At 35.2% G+C, this 21920-nt stretch overlaps 3 protein-coding genes across 3 annotated transcripts in view; 1 reads left to right on the plus strand and 2 right to left on the minus strand.

Annotated features, from left to right (window-relative positions):
* Positions 1 to 236: 236 nt before the first annotated feature.
* LOC115447197 (methyltransferase-like protein 25) lies at positions 237 to 5088 on the minus strand. Its single transcript, XM_030174180.2, has 9 exons — positions 4800 to 5088; positions 4402 to 4657; positions 3580 to 3810; positions 3042 to 3214; positions 2596 to 2784; positions 2208 to 2391; positions 1414 to 1620; positions 805 to 914; positions 237 to 657 (listed from the first exon to the last, which is right to left on the minus strand). The coding sequence occupies exons 2-9, from the start codon at positions 4433 to 4435 to the stop codon at positions 301 to 303; spliced, it is 1485 nt and encodes a 494-aa protein (XP_030030040.2). The 5' UTR covers positions 4436 to 4657; positions 4800 to 5088; the 3' UTR covers positions 237 to 300.
* A 198-nt stretch (positions 5089 to 5286) lies between these two features.
* LOC119188995 (cytochrome b5-like) lies at positions 5287 to 12384 on the plus strand. Its single transcript, XM_037437448.1, has 7 exons — positions 5287 to 5605; positions 5915 to 6003; positions 6407 to 6475; positions 8594 to 8659; positions 9083 to 9172; positions 10410 to 10436; positions 11031 to 12384. Exons 1-7 carry the CDS (start codon positions 5498 to 5500, stop codon positions 11107 to 11109), a joined length of 528 nt encoding a protein of 175 aa, XP_037293345.1. The 5' UTR covers positions 5287 to 5497; the 3' UTR covers positions 11110 to 12384.
* A 106-nt stretch (positions 12385 to 12490) lies between these two features.
* The window catches only part of LOC115447196 (alkaline phosphatase, tissue-nonspecific isozyme), a 17736-nt gene continuing 8306 nt past the window's right edge, over positions 12491 to 21920 (minus strand). Inside the window, exons 6-9 of the mRNA XM_037437449.1 lie at positions 16416 to 16549; positions 15025 to 15223; positions 14168 to 14398; positions 12491 to 13916 (exon numbers count right to left, since the gene is read on the minus strand). Of these exons, the coding sequence (XP_037293346.1) occupies positions 13738 to 13916; positions 14168 to 14398; positions 15025 to 15223; positions 16416 to 16549 (743 nt within the window). The 3' untranslated portion in view covers positions 12491 to 13737. The remainder of the gene's footprint in view (positions 13917 to 14167; positions 14399 to 15024; positions 15224 to 16415; positions 16550 to 21920) is intronic.

The raw sequence follows: 21920 nt of genomic DNA on the forward strand, positions 1-21920 counted from the left end.
ACCTTTTTTAACGTTATGTTTGTATTCTTTGTGAATTATCGGTTGCTTTAATGGTGAAGGAAAACATCGTGTGGAAACCTAAATACCTCAGAAGTTCTTTATAGGAATTTTGAGGTTGTGTAAGGTACCAATCCGCACTAGGTCAGCGTGGTGATAATAATACTTTTTTTTATTAAAAGTTACGTCAAATTGTAGATATGCTATTTGTAGGGTAGTTGGAAATAAAATTACCTTCGGTAAAATAAATGACCTGTATTTCAATTTGTAACTAAAACAGATGTATTTAGCTATAGACCGTAGCTATCTTATAGCTACAATACTATGACATCGAGGCGACACGACGGGATCAAACAACTTAACCAAATGTACCTTTTCGGACCCATTCTCGTACAAATACAATACTCTGTCCAGTAATATTACACTTTCCACAACTTGCGCTAAACATAACCTTATCAAATAGAATAAAACTAGTTTTTTCCATTGGCTGTCTTCGTCTTCTATAGACAATTGGCGCTCTGACAATCTGTCAAGTATATCTAATTTCAAGATGGCGTCGGCCGCATTGACATATTGTTCGAAATTTAAACATTTGGACGATATGCGTTTTAATTTTCCTTCTGTTATTTTCACGTCAGGTAAATACTTTTTTATTATGTCCTGTTGAAAATAATATTGTTTTCATTAGATTTTCACTATTGTGTTTTTTTTTTAATTAAAATATATGATATTAATTCAGTTAATAATCGACTTAATTACGATATACTTATTATATAAAATATATAGGTTTATTTTTAGATCTCGTACCTGAAGTAGCGCTCTGTATAAAAGACTTTTGGACGGCAACTGCCTCTCATTGACCACACGGTCTATAGATTGCGCCGCCAGCATGCGACCGTTGCGTCCTAGACTAAACCCTGAAATAAAAAAAATAGTTACGACATTAACATATTTTCGACGGCAATTTACAATTATGAAATGTTACAAGAATACTTTAATACTTTACATATAGTGAAAGTTGTGAGTACCTTAAGCAAATGTTACTTTTAAGTATTTTATTGGAACTAATTGTTTTATACCAAAAATACTGTAACAAATACTGGCTACCCTACAATAAATAAATCACTACTTATATAAATTCTACCAATCCGCACTAGGCCAGCGTGGTGGACTAAGGCCTTCATCCCTCAGTAGTTGAGGAGGACCGTGCCCAGCACTGGGACAGTATATAATACAGAGCTGATATTATTATATAATATATAACTAACAGAATGTATCTCTTAATTATTTTCTAGTATGATAAAAGCATAAATGAATGTAAGTATTCAGGCAGCACACAAACAAACAAGGATATCAATTGTAGCGCGAGCAACAAAAACAACATAAACTGTTAATTACCCTTTACCTATGCATTACCTGTCAAATATTCCGACATCGGAAACCCCTGGACTCCATCGCTCACTCCACCACCGTAATTTCTCTGGAAGACGTCGAACAAGTTCTCATCGACAGTCTCTGTTAGGAGATGGTAGCAACACGGCACGTTGAACACGGTTGCAATGTGGTCGTTGGTCGCAAATAACCGGAGGGAGTCTGGTCCCAGGTTACCACACGTGTGGAGACCTGTAAATTGTTTTTTTTTTTTTGTAATAGTTTAACAGCTGTTTTCTTTTTTCTATTGCTTTGAATGACGTGACGAGCTTGCCGTTCGCCTGATGGTAAGCGATACGACCGCCCATAAACAGTAGAAACACCATCCAATACCTTGAATTACAAGTTATTTGGTATTCCACTGCGCTCGCCATCGTGAGACATGAGATGTTAAGTCTCACTATGTCCAGGAACGCAACAGTGACTACACACTATTGCTTGCCGGCAAAAATAGACATTGCGGTGGTACCTACCCAGGCGGACTTTCACATATGAGAAACCTACCACTAGTCAAAACGATCGCATTGTTTTAAATAAACGATCGCAATCTCAATCTTCAATTCGATTCCGAGAATAAACCAATCAAAATAACTCATTTGTAAGTATGTCAAAAACAAACTAATCTGATTGGTCCATTTTTGATATAGATCGATAAAAGGGATTGCGATCTTTTAGTGAAAATAGCGGTTAATTAACAACGGTTTTTTTTAAGTCTTGGAAGTTTCGTTTGTGTTGTTTATTTATAATTATCGTTCGTTAATAAATAAACTGTCCCTTACCAGTAAGAAGTAACTTCACATCCTGATTCTCAAATTCAGGGAACTTTTCCTTTACAATCCCACACAGATCTGTGTTATTTGTGATAAAAACCTTTGCGAATCGATGTATATTGTTACTAGCATTTCCTGTTACTCGCTCTTCTTTACCTTTGTTGATTCTTTTAGCTATTGCATGCCATTTTTTCTAAAAAAATATTTTTTGTTGGTTAATTTTGTTTTATTTATTATCGATTTATAATGATTTGTTCTTTTCAGTTTTATTTTGCATTCTTGACTACACATGACTCTCATTATAGGTATTCCAAGATACAGGGTTGGGTAAATTAAAATCGATTATTCGAATAATCGATAACAAATGGATATTTCTAATGTGGATATGGATAATTACCTGGATAATTTTAACCCGTTCGACAGCCGCTGCTAATGTTTTATCGTCACAGTCAATGGTGAGGCTGGGTATATTGTACCCAAGTGATAAAGCGGCGGGCAAGTGGCCTCTTCCGCCACCCGCTTCTACGCAACAGGTGGCCGCAGTGGCGTGGTGTAAGGATGCCACAAGTTGGGACATGGTTTGGACCTATAAAATTGTTAGAGGCAGTGTTAAGGGGCAGCAACCTCGTGCTTACAAAGAAAAAAATATATTACTATTTTCACCAATCATAATATAAAAATGCAAAAATCTGCCCTCCAGAGCGTCGTATTAGTTAAAACCATCACCAGTCTCGAATCTAGATACTTTTTCGAAACGAAAAGCCCACTAAGTAATACTCGACCAATGATGCGGTCCAGTATTTGAAGCCAGAGGTACTTCTTAACTATAATGCATTTTTTTACCTCATAACTTTTCTTGCTTGTCATAAACTCCTTAACTCTAATCTCCTCCTTGAGTTCTGCACCCCAAGACTTGATTTTGTCATGAAACTGTTGTTTTGACAAACAATAGTCATTGTTGGCGGTGACACAGTAAGAGCGAGCGTTTGTTACCCATTTTTTTAGTTCTGGTACATCTACAAAAAATACATCATAAGTTTCCATAACTCACTTCAAAAGTAATTTTACTCAAAAGACACTTCCATTCTCTAGTTTAAGTGCATCTATTTTATTCTTGAGTATTATACAACAGTCGTTCTGGGATCTGTTTGTCTATCAGAATGCGATAAATTAAAAACTACTGAATTGGTTTCCATGAAATTTGGATTGGAAATAGTTTGAGATTATGGGAAGGATATGTCCTACTTTTTATCCTGGGGACATATTATATAGCGGCTTTTTTATCACAGAAAAAAATATCTTGTATGTGGAAAAAGTTGTGAGCAAAAGCTATATTTTTTAATGATTCATAATTTTATACATCATATTATGTAGCAAATACCTGTTTGTTCATGTCCTTCTGCTGCTTGCCAAAAATTTTGTAAAGAAACTTCTAATTCCACTTTATCCAGACTGTCTCTCAATGCTCCAGGAAGAAGTTTATTCCAGTGGTTTTCAGTGAGGAACTCGACCATGTGACAGTTGGCTATTGGCAGTAGTGGTGTCAGATATCTGATGATGTTGTCTAGTTGATGGTGGAGTTTCCTTATTGATGTCATAGGAGTGTGGTTACCTGTTTCATTCAATGTACAATAGATTAGTTAAAAATATAGTTGAATAAAAAAATAATCATTTTTTTAATATTAGGTAGGTTGTTTTTGTTTTGGACCCTGCTGTTAACACTGGGGGAAACCTGCGAATGGGACACTGGAATCCCCTAGATTTGTGACTGCAGGGTTCTGGTGGAAAGTTGGGAGGGGATATTTGGGGAAGGAGTAGGTATAGCTCTTCAGATGGGATGAGGGGAGAAGGCCCGGAAATGTTCACAAGCCCTCAAAACTATGAAGAACTCTTCATGTGAATATGAAACCATGAGGTATACACACTGAACTGTGTGCCTAGGGACGTGACAAATGTTCCCTTGGCATGGGACAGGTCTACATTTGGACTTTGTTAAGTAGGTACTACCATTTTGTTCATTTGTGCTGCCTAGCAGTACTTCGCAAGCTTGATTATGTTCTAGTTGTAAGGACATTGTATAATGGAATTCTCACAATCAGATGAGCAATTTTGACATTTTATAATGTAGTTTTATAAAGATTTAAGTATTATCTCTTAGATGGGCATTTTCATTAATATCTTGAAACAGAAAATATTTACTCACCACTAAAATTTTCAGAATGAGACTCCTGCATCATATGGATTAGCTGAAGATATCTTCAGTAAAGCACAGGCCTTCTTATACTGGGACCTTATTGTTTCAGACATGCTCAATATGTCATGTTCCTCTGAATTTGTCTTTGGGAAGTTGGCAATTAAGTCTTTTACCTTCGTCAATTGATTTATAATTTTCTCAGAATATTTTGTTTCTGATACTTCGTTTTGATCTAAGTAGTGTGTTACGATGCCGTAGTAGTAACCTAGAAGAATTAATGGAAAATTAGGAAGATTCGTTCTCAGAAGCCAATGTTTTATACATCTCTACAGAAATTGGCTCTTTATTTATTTTATTTATAACACTTTATATACAAAGAGCATAAAGCGGACTTAAAAATTACGTACCAAGTTCACGGCCCAGTTCAGCCCCTCTGTGGTATCCTAAATGATAACCTTCTGGATTCCCAGCTTCTGTACCAGCAGCAAAACCCTCTTTGTAGCTCTCTTTATACGCTTCCTCTTCACTCAAAAATATCTCATCTAATACGTCGTTGAAATCTTTCTCTTCAGCCATTAGCAACCACTAATCACATTATTTATTTTAGAAAAACAGTAATCATTAATATTTTTTAAATGTAAACAATATTTGAGGTTATGTTTACCATGTTTTGTTCAATGACGTATTATACAGTATATGATATGCAATGACTAAATATACTCTTTTATCATTGATGATATGCAGTAAAAAAACGTTCACGATTCGGTCTAAAAAGTACTAAGATAAATAAAATACATAAAAATTTATAGAATATTTAATAGATTTTTCCTTAAAATTAATGTTATGAGTTAAAAAAAAATTCTTTATCTGTTGGTGGTATAAAACGTATTTTATTGATAATGTCAGCGGTTACGTAAAACGATAAAAATAATGCAACAGTTGCGTCCTTGGGTATGTCAACTTCATCTGATTTTGACATTGAGTTTTGACTCTTGATTTGTCAATTTGACGAGCTTGCTATTTCGTAAAATATTTCGGCGTGTGTAAGGTGGAAAAATTCCTAAATTTTAATACAGTGTTGAATTAAATAGTACCAGAAACAGACATGGCTAAAGTAATTACGCTGGGCGAAGTTAAGAAGCACAATTCCGACAAGAGTGTGTGGATGGTAATTCACAATGACGTTTATGATGTGACAAGTTTTTTGGAGGAGGTGAGAAAACCAATAGTTTTAACTTTCCATATAAAGTTTATTAAAAAGTTGCTGTATGATATGATTAAGACAATATTAAACCCATAAAATAGGTTTTACCAACGACTTATTCGTAAAATCGTGCAAGGAAGTAGGTATCTACATAATATTCTATTCGTAGTTTGCACCTGAGGAAACTGGCGAGTTTATATTTTTAGTTGTACCTTGAATCCATTTGAAATAAAATGCACGCTAAGTATTATTGGATTATTTCAAAATGATTCTATATAATTTATTGAAGTTTGCAAATAGTTTTAAAATATCTTGCAGCATCCAGGGGGCCCGGAATCATTATTGGAGGTGGCTGGAGAGGATGCCACAGGACCCTTTGAAGATGTTGGGCACAGTGCAGACGCCAGGTTTGGATACACAACTATAATTAATGAAAATAATCCTTTTATTTCAGAAATTAAACATTTCGAAGTATAATATTAGTATTATAGTAACAAAATTATGTACTTATTACCTATGTTATGTATATGATGCAATCTGCTCAGAAAATTAACTAGAGAACAATCTTATTTTTTGGCAATTCCAAAAAAGACTGTTATTATTGGTTACTATTTAATTTACTTTTCCGAGATAATACTTCAAGTATGTGATTTAAAAATAAACCTTAAAAAGTTCAAAGGATTTTTCATTTTATTTTAAATACTCAGTTTCTCAATAAACAGAACAAATTATAAAGTACAATATTGAAAAATAAAGTGCTGAATTGGTAAAGGATTTATCAAGTTTTAATAATATATTAACCTGTTACAGGGAACTCTTGACAAAATACAAAATTGGCACGCTGCCTCCCTCAGAACGCACAAAGGATGTGGAAAGTTGGTAAGTAAAAGAAAATTTTACTAATAGATGAATTTTGGATGTTTGTTTAGGTGATCGTAGAAAATGCTGAATGTATTTGGATGAAATTCTGCATACAGATAGATCATCAATGCAAGATTCTAAATAAGAACAAAATAAGTGGGGCTTTCATGCCTTAAAGCCAAGCCACATTTATATTGAATTATAATAATTTTAATTGTCCAATTAGACACTGGTATTATTAATAACAAAGCCCATGCAAGGTTGCGATTATTAGCTATGACTGTAATAATAAGCATAACCAATTGTTTCCAGTTGTAGAGTGAAATCAAAGTGGAAAAAATCAAGGTTACTATTTCACTTTCAGTATTTTTAGAATGTATTAACTAGTAATGAATATTATAATTAATCACTACACTGAAAGTCGACATTGGACGTAAGATCGATGAAACAACCATAACCGTTCCACTCACTTCTCTGTGGTGGCAGGGATAATGTGTTTTACCTGTGACTAAACAAAATAGGTCCATAGTTATACAAAGTGATTGACTTTTTGTAAATGTCTTAGCACTTAAGTTACGTATGTATTTGGTCTAATTTAACTTCCTTCATTTCATTTTGTAGTACCTAGTCTTTATAGTCATAATTTGGACAGATTAAGTGGCTTATGAAATATGTTATTTGAATAGAGGTTAATTGTATGCTCTTCTGGTATCTGATCTGGTTATAGGTGAGAGATAATGGTAAACATTTAACAAGTAATTTCATACGGCCATTTTAGTACATGAACCGCATGTTCGTAAGTAGTAGGTAATTACGACATTTATTTACTAAAATCGTGTTTCACATTTTATTTCTTCATTTAACGATGGACGCCTGTTCTTGCGGGCGAGTTTGAAACGTTGTTAATTAATTAAGACATTCTTATTATCGCAGAGTAATACGTACTTATAATCGTTACATGGTCATTTTTATGCAATTTCTATTTTGGATCATTTATTGGGATTTTTCTTTATTAAATTTCGCAATGTTCGTTTGCGCGTGAGCAAATTATGTTTAGAAATTTTATTGGAGTGGCAACAGCCGCAGGCGTATTTACTGTTCTATATTACAGCTTTAGTTTCATCTTTTGTCAACATATTTTAGCGTAACGAGATATCTAATTTTAGATGTTATCTAGTTCATGTTTGTTGTATGTAAATGTCTATCCACACTACGCTTTATATTTAAATAAATAAATTATATGTCATAATTTTCATATAGTTTTATGCGTCTCAAACGCAACTAACACCCGTATTCAAAAACAATACTTTGAGAACCCACGGTGTGCCCGAACGCATTGTGTGCAATTTCATAGTTTCTCTTTGGTATCGTTCACTTTCGTTTAAACACAGTTTCGACAGCCAAATGAAATTAATGTACGCAACGAAATAGATTTTACGTTTTTTTTGTCTGTTTTTGTTTTTTTTTGTTTCATCGTAATACATTCATTCATTGATAGAACGAATGTATGAAGACGAAACAAATAAAAGGAAGATGATACAGAAAATGTCGTAACAACTTTCGTTACGCGTATTTATTTTAATACATACTTAAGTAGCGTTTGTGAATACTGATCTAAGACGAAATTTCCTCGATGCAATCATCAATTAAATATTAAATTATTAGAAGGTACTCGAAAGAAAAAGACGCACAGGGACCGCGCGTGTAAAAGCCCACGTCACTGAGTTTATAGGACGTCGTGTGTAAGACTTAATATAATTATGAAATAATTAAGTCTAATTATTTATTTTGTGGATAGATATTAGGTGTAGAAGTTTATTAGAAGGGTTCCCTATCTAAGTAATTAATGTCCACATTGAACTTCAGTATTAAGTTTTATTTTATATAATTTATTGATTGCTCAGTAGGAATATTTAGGTTAGTAATTATAATAAAATAATATGTTAATGTAGAATAGGTGGTTAATGTTATAAAATATATTTAAATATTTTTTCAAATTTGAAATCTACAGATCGGAGACCGTTTGTGTGCCATGCGAAGCTTTGAGGTTATTTTTTATATCTTTTTATTTTCATTAAGTACTTATGAAAAATCGTTAACATAATTTTTAAAGCGCTTAATTTATTTTATATTCAGTACCGGTCATGGAAAAGAATCCAAGGAAAGTAAATCCTGGCGGACGTACGATGGATCTTCCGGAAGGTCCGGCATTTCTTTTTTTTATTTTACACTTACTCGTGCCATTTTTCATAATAGTTACGCCAAAATTAACATTTAATTTCAACAATTTTAAATTAGTTATCTTAGATGAAGATTTTTGCATTTAGATATCTACCTGTATTCTTTGTTCCGTATAAAATCAAATATAAAATTGGTTATATAGAAACATAAACCATAGAAATAACTAAATCCTACAAAGATTTAAATAGAAGAAAACAATGCAATCCGCATAACACCTTGTTTAAAGCACGCGTATCTTCATAGCTAAGTGTAATGATTGATTAATAGTAATCTGTTTTTTTTTGTCCAAATAAATAAAGAAGCATTCGTTGGAATCCTTTTTAGGTTGGAACCCTTTATAGGTCTGACCTTTATGAGATAAATAGTGCGTATTCTGTCCCACAGTCGACACGTCACGCCAAAGTCTAACTACAAACCTCCAACCAGCCCTAGAGTCGAAAAGAGAGTGCAAACAATAGTTGTGCCCCGAGAAAGGTTTATTTTTATTTTGTTTTTGTATTTTGATAATACTGAGAGGGATTAGGCCTTAGTCCACCACGCTGGCCTAGTGCGGGCTGGTAGACTCAGTACCTGGTCCTCTCAGTAGTAGAGGAGGCCCGTGCTCAGCAGTGGGCAAGTATATAATACAGGGCTGATATTATTATTATTATTATATTTTGGTAATATAGTTATTTGAAATAGATTATATTTTAGGGTCTTTGCTCAGAGTTTTAATGAGCTCTCGACACTACGCGCGTGTTGAGAATGCACAAGCTGTGTGTGTATTCGCCTTAAGGCGCGTTTGTCTGAGTGAGAAGTGAGTAATCGCTCGCAAGAAAAAATCGCATAAAATAAGATTTAATATGCAGGTTTATCAATGTTGTAAAACTGTTAAAATAGTAACACAGATTAGATAATATAGACCATACTTATTATGATAGATATGATAAAAATATTACGAAATATATCCAATAAAATCGAAATTGTGCATAGATCTTAGTTATGTAAAAAGTTCTTGTGTGGTGTTAGCAAATATTTTTATCGTCGAAATATTAATGTGGTACAGTCGTGGTAACAAGTGTAATGATTACTGTCTCAGTAAAAATGCGTGAAGCAGATTTACTGTTGCGTGCGATTCGTGTGATTGTAATGGACCTTTTTGAGTCAGCAGTTCATAATTCTTATATGACATAACCATTGTAATTACTGGGCATTTCTCTGAATGTCTGGGCATGTCTCAACTGACGAGCGCAGTGTGAAACCACGATTAAATGTATAGTGGTCTATAATTTAATAAGGTGTTGTCGGCACTGTTACAAGGCATTACCATTAGGCGAGGCCTACTTGATTTTTTAATTTATGAGTATAGCTCCTTATTTTAGAAGCACTTTAGTGCCCATTAATCGCAGTGTCATAACTATACCATAAATTTATAATTTTTAACAGAAATAATGTTTAGTTTTTTTTTCGGCGTTTTTTATGTTCTAATACACTTAACTTAGTAAATCTTATATTACAAGTTATTGAAGCCCCCTTAAGCTTGGAGCCTGTGACGTATTGTCCGTCATACCATCTTATAAATAAGTATTTAGGAATGTATTAAGGAATATAATAGGATATGTAATAAGCATTTACCATTTTTGCTCACCGCCGCTACCACATAAAAATAGATACCTATATATGTATCATGCGATGTTTTAAGGCCATTGATAATATTTCTTGTTGTCCAAAGACGGCCGAGAGGACCTCCCTGCGGCAGGTAATTGGTTTAGTACTAACGTGTTTGCTTGTTCCAAGGCGTCGGGGGAGGCCACCGGCGCACCCTCCACGCCCCAGGTTCTAGATTTATTCAGTAGTTAGTGTATTTTGGGTAGACCTAGAATAAGAGAAACAAGATTTCTCAAAATACATAGGTATTGTATGAATGAATTTTTCTTACGTGGTGTGGATACCTAAACTGATACTTGTAGTTAGGAAAAAATTATCTATAGACTAGTTTAAAAAATCTTAAATAGATACATTTTAGGTACCTCGGTTTTATGTTTACGTGAATTATAATTGAATATGCAATTTCGAAAAGGGCACATGTCCGAAAATGTAAAAAGTTCAGAAAATTGATTTTTTTAAAAGTACTGAAAAAAAATAACTTATTTTTGGGTTCAATAAGCAATAAAAAATTACAGAAGTTCTTGTTATTTGTTATTATATATACATTTCCCGATAAAGATCTAGATATCATGTTTAGATATTAGATGTGCCCTTTTCGAAGTTGCATATTCAATTATTGGTTGTTGCCTATTGATAGACTGTACAAATACCAAGAGGTACTATTTAATAATTACTTTTTTTTCAGTTCCAACTTGAAATGGGCGATATTAGCCCTGGCCGGTGCGGTGGTCATCGGCATAGCACTTAAAAAGTACCTGAGTTAAGCCGATTGAAGAAAATACTCGCGTGGGTCCAAGCTCTGGAGTCGAAACTGGTTGGAACCAGTGTAGGCTGTAAGCCATATAAACATGTAGAGGTGTAGTACTATGACAGTAATTTGTGTATTAGTATGTGCCTACTATGTATCGCAATAAAATTCTTGTTATTGTCTGGAATGCTTTGTAAGTGTTAGTAGTAAAACATTATTGAAAATGTGTACCAAAAAATTATGCTGGTGAGGAACTTGATATAGAAGGGCAAGCCTTACAGATTTTTTTTTGTGGCTAACGTATGGTTGAAAGATTATGTTCTAAAAAGTTAGAAAATTGTAAACCTGTGTAATAGGTGATGTTATCGTCTTACATATTCAAATTTCATTCCTACTTATTAAATGTTGTACTCATATTTATAATCGTGTAGTAAAATGTTTGTTGAGTCTTCGGACTCCTCGCTTGAGGTACTCGATGATGCCTGTGATAAATATTAAGCAAGAACCTAGTACTTAAAAGCCTGTAAAGGGTCTAAAATAGTCACATAAATATTACATTGGCTTCCGATTGTCAGTGACTAAAAAGCTTGTAAAGGCATAACTTATTTATGTATAATATAAAATATCTTGCCTGCCTCTTATGTTTATTTGTGATAAATGGTGCATATTATAATCTATACTAATTTATAGAAGAAATGTTTGAGTAAGTAGATTTGTAGCTAATCTCTAAAACTACTGAGCCAATTTTGAAAATTCTTTCAAAATCAGCTTAGTATATTTACCACTCAAAATATAACTGTAGGAAACAGCTTCCATTTTTATGTACATTTTTTCTTATAATAGAATCGCTTTTCCACCATATAGAGACTCCCGTCCTCACAACCTTCACTACAACTCCTGTAAGCCAGGATCAGCAGTGGCACGCATTTAATGTCACTAATAAGAAACTACATTACTCCCGTTATAGGCTACTTTTATCCCGGGAAAATTTTTTATTCCAGAAAAACTTTCACGCAGGCCGAACCGCGGGAAAAATAGTTATATAATTTGAAAAACGTTGCAATAGCATTCATATAAGTTTTAAATTGTATTTAGAATGATTATGATTGTAATGGCGTTAGACGTTTTTACTCTTATGAATGTTTCGATTTTGAACCTTATATACAGACAATAGGTGCTAACCAATATTGTACAAAACAGGATTTTGTTGTGATATAATTTATATTGTTTTTATTGTTATTTAATTTTTCATCTTATACAATAAACTTGTTTATATGTAAAAGTTTTATTATATTTGGTAATTTTTTATACTTACCGTCACCTTTAGGAAATACGACACCCAAAAAAGTGCAAGCAATATTTTAAAATGACTCAGGCAAGTAATAAAATAAAACGAATATATTTGTAATAATTTATTTTGTAAATATACAATAAATAGTGATAATTGACAATACAATAGAACAAATTATTGGACACTATTCGTGTAAAAACTATTTACCCGTAAGTGGATTAAATACATGTAGGAACTTAGGACTGGCTTGGTGGCGTTGTATTGTGTGAGTCGAACCACTACCTTGAGGTTCCGGGTTCGAATTCCAATAAGGACAGTGATTAGGGTTTTGCTGTTCACTATCAGCCCAATCTGGAATTTGTGCCGTATGGCGATAGTGTCGCGCCCTATCATATCATGGGTCGGAACACACTTAGCTATAGTGGGTGGTCTGATTGCACTTCTGCCACCCCTACCAACTCAAAATTATATGTTGTCAAAAAATATATCGAATAAATTCTAAAAAAATATATTACTTTGTTTTCATTATCAAACAATATTAGATGCTAGACAAAGTGATAATGTCCTATATCCTAACAAACTCACAATATAATTCAACAAATGTTTACTAATAAATAATAAATAAATACACATTGCAACTTATTTTTAAAACATTAAAAAGTTTCAACATAATTCTTTAAAAAATGTAAAAATAAAATATTTTCGAGAGAAAAATATAAATATATTGAAAACCGGTTATAACGAAATTTAAGGGACCACCTTATCTGGACGCTATATCCGAGTCGTAATAAACGATACTCTTTTATTAAACATGTATTTAACAGGATTTCGCCCTTTACAATCGACTTCAATAAACCATCCCAATTTCAATCTTTAATCCGATCCCGAGAATTAATCAATCAAAATAAATCATTTGTAAGCATTTAAAAAAAAACTGTTCTCATCGATCATTGTTTTGGATAGATCAAAAAAATGGACCAGGTTTGTTTATTGAAAATGACGGTTAATTGTTATAACCGATGTCGTTATAACCGGTTTCTACTGTATTAATATTGAGATATATTCTATATTCAGAGATATAACAGAACCGCCTATTAGTCAAGAGATTATTCCTGCTAAATGTAATATCATCATATGAATTTGTTTATTTGCAATTTCCACTAAATATTTATAAAAAAATATATACTCCGTTTATGATAAATAGATGGGAATAATAAATCCTATAATGGGATTCTAGTTCAATCACGAAAATATGAATATCTGACAAGATTTTTATTTAGTCTTATTCAAAATTGGTTCTTATTTTCTATTTTTTAAATGTGCGAGGCATTCATACTAGCACTACAATAAACGTTATAAAAACATTTGTACAACAATAAACGCTAGTATAATTGTGTATAAGATGAGTGTGTTTGTGTATGCGTGTGCGCCGCTGCACACACCCGCCGTGTCGCCCACGTGTGCGGCGCAGCACACCGCGTGATACACATAGTGCTGCTCGTGGACTCCAGTGAACAGGTGAGCGTGGGGACCTGGAATACTTCTTGTCTTACTTTGCAATTTAGTGCTGGATACCAATACCAATAGTATCAACTATTTATAGGTCGTATCGCTTACCATCAGGCGAAAATCAAGCTCGTCTCGTCAATCAAAACAATAAAAAAAAAACTATAAATACTCCATAAAAATAGTATCAACTATTTATAGGAGGTTGTATCGCTTACTATGAGGCGAAAATCAAGCTCGTCTCGTCAATCAAAACAATAAAAAAACTTATAAATACCTGTCGCATAAATAGCCACGTCCCCACCGCCATGACTATTCTCATCAAGTATGATGCCGGCTGGCTGCTTGTAGTCGAATCTCGTCGCGACGAGTATACTCGGCTCGTCTCGCGCGATCTTAGTTCCGTTCTCGTCGCTCACAACGTGGTAGTGCAGGGCGTCGGGCCCCCCAGTACCGTACGACAGTGTAGTGTAGTTTTTACCGTCATATGGTGACTTTTGAGCTATACCTGAAGATTAACAATAAAGTAAAACTTATAGTTAAGGGTTTACTTAAATCGGTAATAGGTTTAAGTTCAAGTTTTAGAACGTCACATTTTTTTGTTATGAGTTTTAAAATAACTCAAGTTTCAAAGCGCTGGCTCATTATTATAAGGTCCTATGTTTTCACTTATGTTGCAAAAGCGAGATTAAACATTTTCATGTTAGTAAAAATTAGAAAAGCCTATTTCTAAAAGACAACTATTCATGGTTTCGCCTTTATTTTGTTTCAGGAGTATTTGAAATTTTCAGTTTGTTTGCCACCGACGTGAGTTCTGTGTGTGCACTCTCTCGTTCACTCTCATAGTTCGGTGAGACGGCAATCCGACATGACCGTAGAGAGATCAGGCGCAGGACCAACGGCTTTACGTGCTCTCCGAGGCACAGGAGTATCACACCGCCAACGTCTAACTCCGAGCTGCGATTGAGTATATTTTTGGAAAAACCCAGTCGCAAATATTTTGCCCGATTCGGGTTTCGAACCCAGGACCTCAGTGCGGGAGTCGTACTCATAGCGTGTACAAATACAACTACACCACTAATGCAGTCGAAATTGCCTATGGAGAATATGCCTATGTCAAAAAACCTTGCTTACCGGTAATATCAGAGTCCCTAAGCGGGTACCCGTTAATAGACAGCGTGTGTCCATGATCACTGGTCACTATGATCAGGGTGTTCTTGGGGTCTGTCACCCGCAAGGCCAGCTGTACCGCATTCTCCATCTCTGCTGCTTCGTTCAGAGCTCTCTTGGCCCAGCCGCGGTGGTGAGCCATGTCTATGTTGCCACCTTCCACCTGCAAAATATCGCTGGCTCACTATTACAAGGGTCTATGTTATTTTTGCACAAATAGCATTATATATCACATGATTATTTGTCTTTTTACGTAAAAAATTATAATCCCAAAGTTTTAAAGCCATAAAATTGACTTTTAAATTTTCCTACACAAGTATCTTTTTGTTTGTACATTGTAACTGCTCCAAAAGGCAAAAATTAACATAGGTCCTTGTAATATTAAGCCAGTTATATCTAGCTCATGCCATTAGTTTTGGAGGTATAAAGGAAATAGGTAATTTCTCGAGATTGTTTCTAACCTACGTTGTAGGATGTAATATCTGGCTCAAATTCCCATATTGGGAAAACGAGTCGTACTTTTTGATTCATGTATAAAATTTTCCACTCATGGGACAACACACTTCACAGGGACTCAAACCCAACACACTTCAAGTTTTAAAGTAAAAATAAAAAGTTAAATTTTCGAACAAATTATAAGTGTATCAATAAAAAGATATTTTAAATTTACACACCCTGATAGCACTAAGGAATTCGTTGCAGCGACAACATCACACCTCCAGACATAAATACACACACACACACACACACACATGCACGCACAAACACTACAAAATCAATATTTTTAAAACAAAATTTTTTGTAAAACGATTTTTGGTAAAAATATTTGATATTTATGGTTAATTTTTGGCACAGTGTTAGTAGAAGTAAAGGAAAGTATTTCATATGTGGTTACATTCATTAACACATTCAAAATGACCTTGTATACCAGGCACCTTCCCAGCTTACCGAAATTGTAAACAAATGAATGCACTGTTTATCAAATTACGTTGGATTTGTTTTAATCCTAACGTAAATATTATTATAAGGTGAATTGATACCCACATAAATACCATACTTTATGTAACATGGTGCAATATAGAGTAAAATATTTGTATTTGCAAGTGCTTTATACTCTGAGCTGTACTAAGTGTTCACCTTGTACTAAAAATGTAAAAAATCTACCCACTCTTTATTGCATAACGTAAAGGAGCGAGTCCACTTAATTTATACGCTAGGGTTGTGACTCTTATAATTTACACCATCAACAAATGATTTCTACTGCCCATGAACATTGGATCCTTTATGGAATAAACACATTTAATTAAATGTGGAAAACACCCCTGAAAAGGAAAAAAAGCGTATTTAGTACTTGCCATAAGATAATATCCATTCTGGTCCGAGGATAGAACTTTTATGGCGGCTTCCACCATATCAGTGAGCGAGGGCATTCCCTCATCACCTCTGTTCCTCTCGTCTTCATACTTCAGGTGACCGTTGGCAAATATACCTGAAAATAATATGCAATTTGTAATGTATTGGTAATAAAGATCAGCACAGCCTAACGGTAACGCAACACTTCCGGGCCGTTAGCGGCGTAGGGCGGACGTCTCCGGTGTGCTGTGCTGTACTTACTGTTTACTTTGTTGTTTTATTCCACTACCCAAAAACACATAAACTGGAGGACATCACACAGTTCAAAATCTCGCCTATAAAGATATCAAAATTAATTTTTCTATGAAAATGACAGTTGCCTCAACTAAGTTGGTAAACTGTTGTAGTTAGCAGTTACTGCAACTAAAAAGCTAAAATAATCAACAGTTGACTAATTGCCAGTTAAGTCAGCTAAATTGATTTGTTGCCTCGCTTTGTAATACAAAATTTGGGGTGATGTCATTATACTGTGGTCAATCGCGGCTTTTACAATCAGCCGAACGGCTTGTCTTCCTGCGTCATTGAGTTGTAAAAAAAATACATAATAATAAGCTAAAACTAGTTACACAACGACTCAGCGAACGGAATGTAAACCCACAGAACTATGTTATTGATCAGAAATAGGCCAAACTGACAAACATTTCTTTTTAAGTCAGTAAAAAGGATGTTTATGTTATTTTGTTTAATCTTTCAATACTCATCTATCTGCGCGAATATTAAGCGTGCAAGCAGTTTATTTATCAGCCGAATCAGCTTGATTCGTCATGCTATGTATAAAAGTGCAGCGAGAAAGTTATTGAACGGGCATGTGACCTGAAGCTCTCTTGCTATAGACGTTTGTAATGATGAATTAAGTAACATTGCGTATGAATGCACGAATGCGATCGTCTTCAAGGGGCCGGATTCCTGTGAGTTCCGCGGTCGTTTTACAAACTGCTTTAATCAGTCAGAATTAAATGTATACCGGAAGAGAGTAGACACTCTGAAGGTAAATTTTTCAATTGTCATATAAACATTATCCGTAAAATAAAGTATATAAATAATATCAGCCCTGTATTATACATATACTGTTCCACTGCTGCACACAAGCCTTCTCTACTACTGAGCGATTAGGCTTTAGTCCACTACTCAAATTCCTATAGAGAACTTCTAAGGTATGCAGGTTTCCTCACGATATTTTCCTTCACCGTTAAAGCAAGCGATAATTCACAAAGAATACACACATCATTTTAGAAAAGTCAGAGGTGCTTGCACTAGAATTTTGAATTCATGAATTGACAGATATCCGTCTCAGCAGTCCGTTCCACAACCAACTACAGTGGGTATTCTATTAAAATCATCTGAGCTATACTGTTTGGATTTTTAAGTTCATGCTGTAGTGTAGTATACAGTCATTTTTACCTTGCGTTCCAAATGAAACCACATATCTTGCCAGACCGGGATTTGAACACGAGACCTCAGATCGGAAGTCATACTGCGCATGTAATACAACTACGCTATCGAGACAGTAAATATTTAGTACAGTGAAAACCGGTTATACCGACATCGAAGGAATCGCCGAATGTGGCTGCTATATCCAATAGTTGTTATAAACGATACGATTTTTATATGCATTAATATAAAGAGACCTCACTAATCGTTATAACCGGTGCATCGCTATAACCGGAATCGTTATAACCGGTTTTTACAATACATAGAATAAATTCCTAATATTTACCTAGTAAGTAGTCAGTGTTCTGATGATCTATCTCTTTAAGTTCCCCGGTATTTTTGACGTAGCTGTACTTCAAATTTCTCTTCTCTTTATCCTGGATGTACACTTCCGTGAGATTCCTGTTGTCTCTCCGTCTGCAGGACCAGGTGTCGTACGGATCCTCCTTCGTGTTGGTAGAGTTAGTCTCGAAGACTTGCCTCCCACCGCCTAATATTACCTAAAAATTGATATTATATGGAGATAGGTAAAAAATATAAATAAGATATCAGTTCATAGATACATGATATAATAGTGTTGACCTCACACACACAAGCTACGAAATAATAGAAAGCTGTGTGCGAAGAATTTACTACGAAGTATTTTCAATATAATACATTTGTTTTTGTAAGTTATTTGTGAAAGCTAACTATTATACCCTGAAAATATAACTGCAGTTGTATCAAATAAAATGAAATAAATATCTATGCTGTCATTTTCTGAAATACAGGATTATCATATATCAATCTGGAATCTCTTATCAGTTGGGATATTAAAACTGGGATGGGTTTTCTAATTGGGATGTTAAAACTAATAGACGGGTTTCTCGCCTACGATAATAGTAAATTACGTATAACAAAATGTACGATCTAAATTATCCCAGACAATTATTGTCCGTCAATTGTCACCAATGACACCGCGCTCAACTGTCAATTGGATTAATTTAGCTATAGTATAGATACCATAGGCGCTCTCGCTAGAGGGGCAGGAGGTTTTTATACTTTTGGATGTGTGGGGTGGTAAAGCGGCGATAGCCTAGTTGGGTGTGGAACGGACTGCCAAGACGAATATCCGCAGGTTCAAATCCCAAGGGCACACACCTCTGATTTTTCTAAAAAATCATGTGTGTATTCTTTGTGAATTTATCGATCGCTTTAACGGTGAAGGAAAACATCGTGAGGAAACCTGCACATCTAAGAAGTTCTCTATAGGAATTTCGAAGGTGTGTGAAGTCTACCAATCCGCACTAGGCCAGCGTGGTGGACTAAGGCCTAATCCCCTCTCAGTTGAGGAGGCCCGTGCTCGGCAGTGGGCAAGTATATAATACGGGGCTGATATTATTATTAAAGGGCGTGCAGCTATGCTATCAAACTATATACAAAAAATTAACATCCCCGTCCCTCTGGGCAAATGCTCACCAAATACTCACATGAAGGTCCCTCCCCGGCCAGTCCTCGACCAACTGCCGCGCAATATCCTTACATTCGGCAGCGTCCTGGGCATCGTGGCCTCGCACTCCCATTTCCGGTAAGCGCTGTGTTGCGTACAGCCCGCTAGGGGGTCGCGTGCGTCACTCGGGTTGTTGTTACTAGACCTGGAGACGAAGATCTTTAAACGAGGATATCTTTAAACCCGACACAATTACGGTATGGTATATGGCAAGGAATGGTAAGTAAAGTGGTGTTCACATAGATCATGAGAAATACCTGATGCCTGAATCCATTACAATGACAATATTTTTTATTCAATAGTGCAACAGACAAGAGCGTCGCCAGCCAGGGGCAGTGAATACGGAGAATGAGAAAAGTAAGAATTGTAAGTAAAGTCGAGAGCACATGTTCCTCCCATAATGCTCCTCCCTCGATTGAACAATAACATAGAGCAGATCGTAATTATGCGTACGGAATATAAGGAATGGAGTTTGTGAATTCGTTCCGAGTTTTAGAACTTCTAGGGGCAGGGGGACAGCTGCCCCTTTTAGCAACAGATAAGATTACTATTAAACATCTCTTACCAGCTCTCCTACCAGCCTTCAGGAACTGCGCAGCTAGGGAGTCTAGCCTCGCAGCGGGCTTGAGTGAAGCGGCACAGTCCCCACGCTCCACGGTGGCGTCAACCCCGACCGTCTCCTGGTTGACCTTCACACCAGAGAACAGCGCTGTGCCAGAACTCGCTGAATCTGGCACCATTTTATTCGCTGAGTACGTCTGGAATTATGATTTTATGTTAGGATTCGTTTTTCGTTGATGAGTTGATTTTGGTACAAATACCAATTTGCCATAATGAATCCATGACAATACTTAAAGCTCTTTATTTAACGGCATTGAAATGTTATTATTCGATATGTCTGCTGTATTGGCAAGGCGATCTATGTCAAGCTAGACACTAGACCATCACAGCATTCATTTAAATATCATAAGATTACAAGACAAAAATGAATTTGCAACCTTTAATTTATCCCCAATGGCTTACTTTTGTGCGGTCGTAGTTAAGTTGCCAACGGTACGAGTACGACCAGCAGGGGACTCTGTTCGAATCTGGGTCGGACCAAAATTACAGTGATGGTTTTCCCATCTTAAAGTACTCCAATCGCAACTCGGAGTCAGGAATTTGCTGTGATATCCCGCGCCTCGAAAGCGCGTAAAGCCGTTCTTCTCCTCCTGATCTCTCCTGGTCATTTCGGCTAGCCGTCTCATGGACTATGAGCCGGAAGGAACAAAGTGCATCTGTATCCACATTGCAGATTTTACCCGGTTTTGACTCCGAGATCCGATACAAAAAGTCCTTTAATTTATAATTACCTTCAGTAAGCCCGTAAATGGAAACTTCTCAAACGCCAGTCGATGAGACGCGCCACCCTTGTATATCCTCGTGGCAGTAACCGTGTTAATCCCCATGCCGTCGCCGACAAACAGGATCACATTCTTAGCAATATTGTTATTTATTTGGAGCGATAGACTTCCTTCGAACTCTTCTCTTGCGAGTTTCTTCCAGTATTCTTGATCTGGTGATGAAATACGGTGGTAAAATTATGGTTGGTGTAGTGGACTATGGATACTGAGTCAGAGATCTGGGATTCGATTTTTAATTTACGCAATTTACGGAGCTCGTTAATTCTTTTTAAAGTGGAATATTTATTTATTTATTTACACTTTCTTGTACACCAGAGACATAGATCATGGAACGAGATAAGGGAATACATTTGATGGTAGAAGATCGCTTTGAAGAAGTGAGAAATAAAACTATGTTATTAAGATCCATTCTACATGAGTAGATTTTCAAAAGTAACTATGAAGATATTCAATGTGTAAAATAGACTTAATTGGTTGCAAAAACATCATGGGGAATGGCTCAGTAAAGTTGATTAACCCTCCCAAGGCCAATAGAACCTGAATAAACCTTAGTCATAGATTTTAACAAAAATGCACACTACACAATTTATAATATGATAAATAAAACTTTGATAACCTACATACAAATAGACATACACTAAAATATCATCTTTCAACTATTAGATAAGACACCTTGCAGGAACTTGCATTCCTAATTCCTAAATATGATTTGTATTATGTGGGCATGGAAAATTGTACCCTATTGCACCTGATGGGGAAGCAAAGTGGGGTCTAAATAGGGCATCAATGGATGAAAAATGGATTTATGTATTAACATATTATATATTTAAATATTATGAAAATTCACCAACACATAAGGTAAATCTCTAACTTTTAATTCCCTCTTGAAAAGGAAAGACATACTTCTTTTTTTATTTTACACTATCACTGTTTATAAAGTTGTAAACAATCTATTTTGGTTTTAGGTTTTGTACCTACTATTTATTGTATTGTTTAAAGATATTGATATGGTAAGTAAAGTTTAAAAAATATAAAAATAACTTCAGATTATTAAAAATATTATTCAAATATTCAATCACTTATATGTACTTAATTAATGTACCTAATTTCAAGCATTCATTTTA

Source organism: Manduca sexta, chromosome 11 (genome assembly GCF_014839805.1).
Source record: "Manduca sexta isolate Smith_Timp_Sample1 chromosome 11, JHU_Msex_v1.0, whole genome shotgun sequence".
In the NCBI taxonomy this organism is placed as follows: Eukaryota; Metazoa; Arthropoda; class Insecta; order Lepidoptera; family Sphingidae; genus Manduca; species Manduca sexta.

Coding starts and splice junctions, on each gene's coding strand:
- LOC115447197 (XM_030174180.2), bottom strand. CDS start 4,435: ATGATGCAGGAGTCTCATTCTGAAAATTTTAGTG. Junction 3,811..4,401: donor TCATTCTGAAAATTTTAGTG/GTGAGTAAATAT, acceptor TGAATGAAACAG/GTAACCACACTCCTATGACA. Junction 658..804: donor TATACAGAGCGCTACTTCAG/GTACGAGATCTA, acceptor TATTTTCAACAG/GACATAATAAAAAAGTATTT.
- LOC119188995 (XM_037437448.1), top strand. CDS start 5,498: ATGGCTAAAGTAATTACGCTGGGCGAAGTTAAGAAGCACAATTCCGAC. Junction 6,476..8,593: donor ACAAAGGATGTGGAAAGTTG/GTAAGTAAAAGA, acceptor TTTTATATTCAG/TACCGGTCATGGAAAAGAAT. Junction 10,437..11,030: donor AGAGGACCTCCCTGCGGCAG/GTAATTGGTTTA, acceptor CTTTTTTTTCAG/TTCCAACTTGAAATGGGCGA.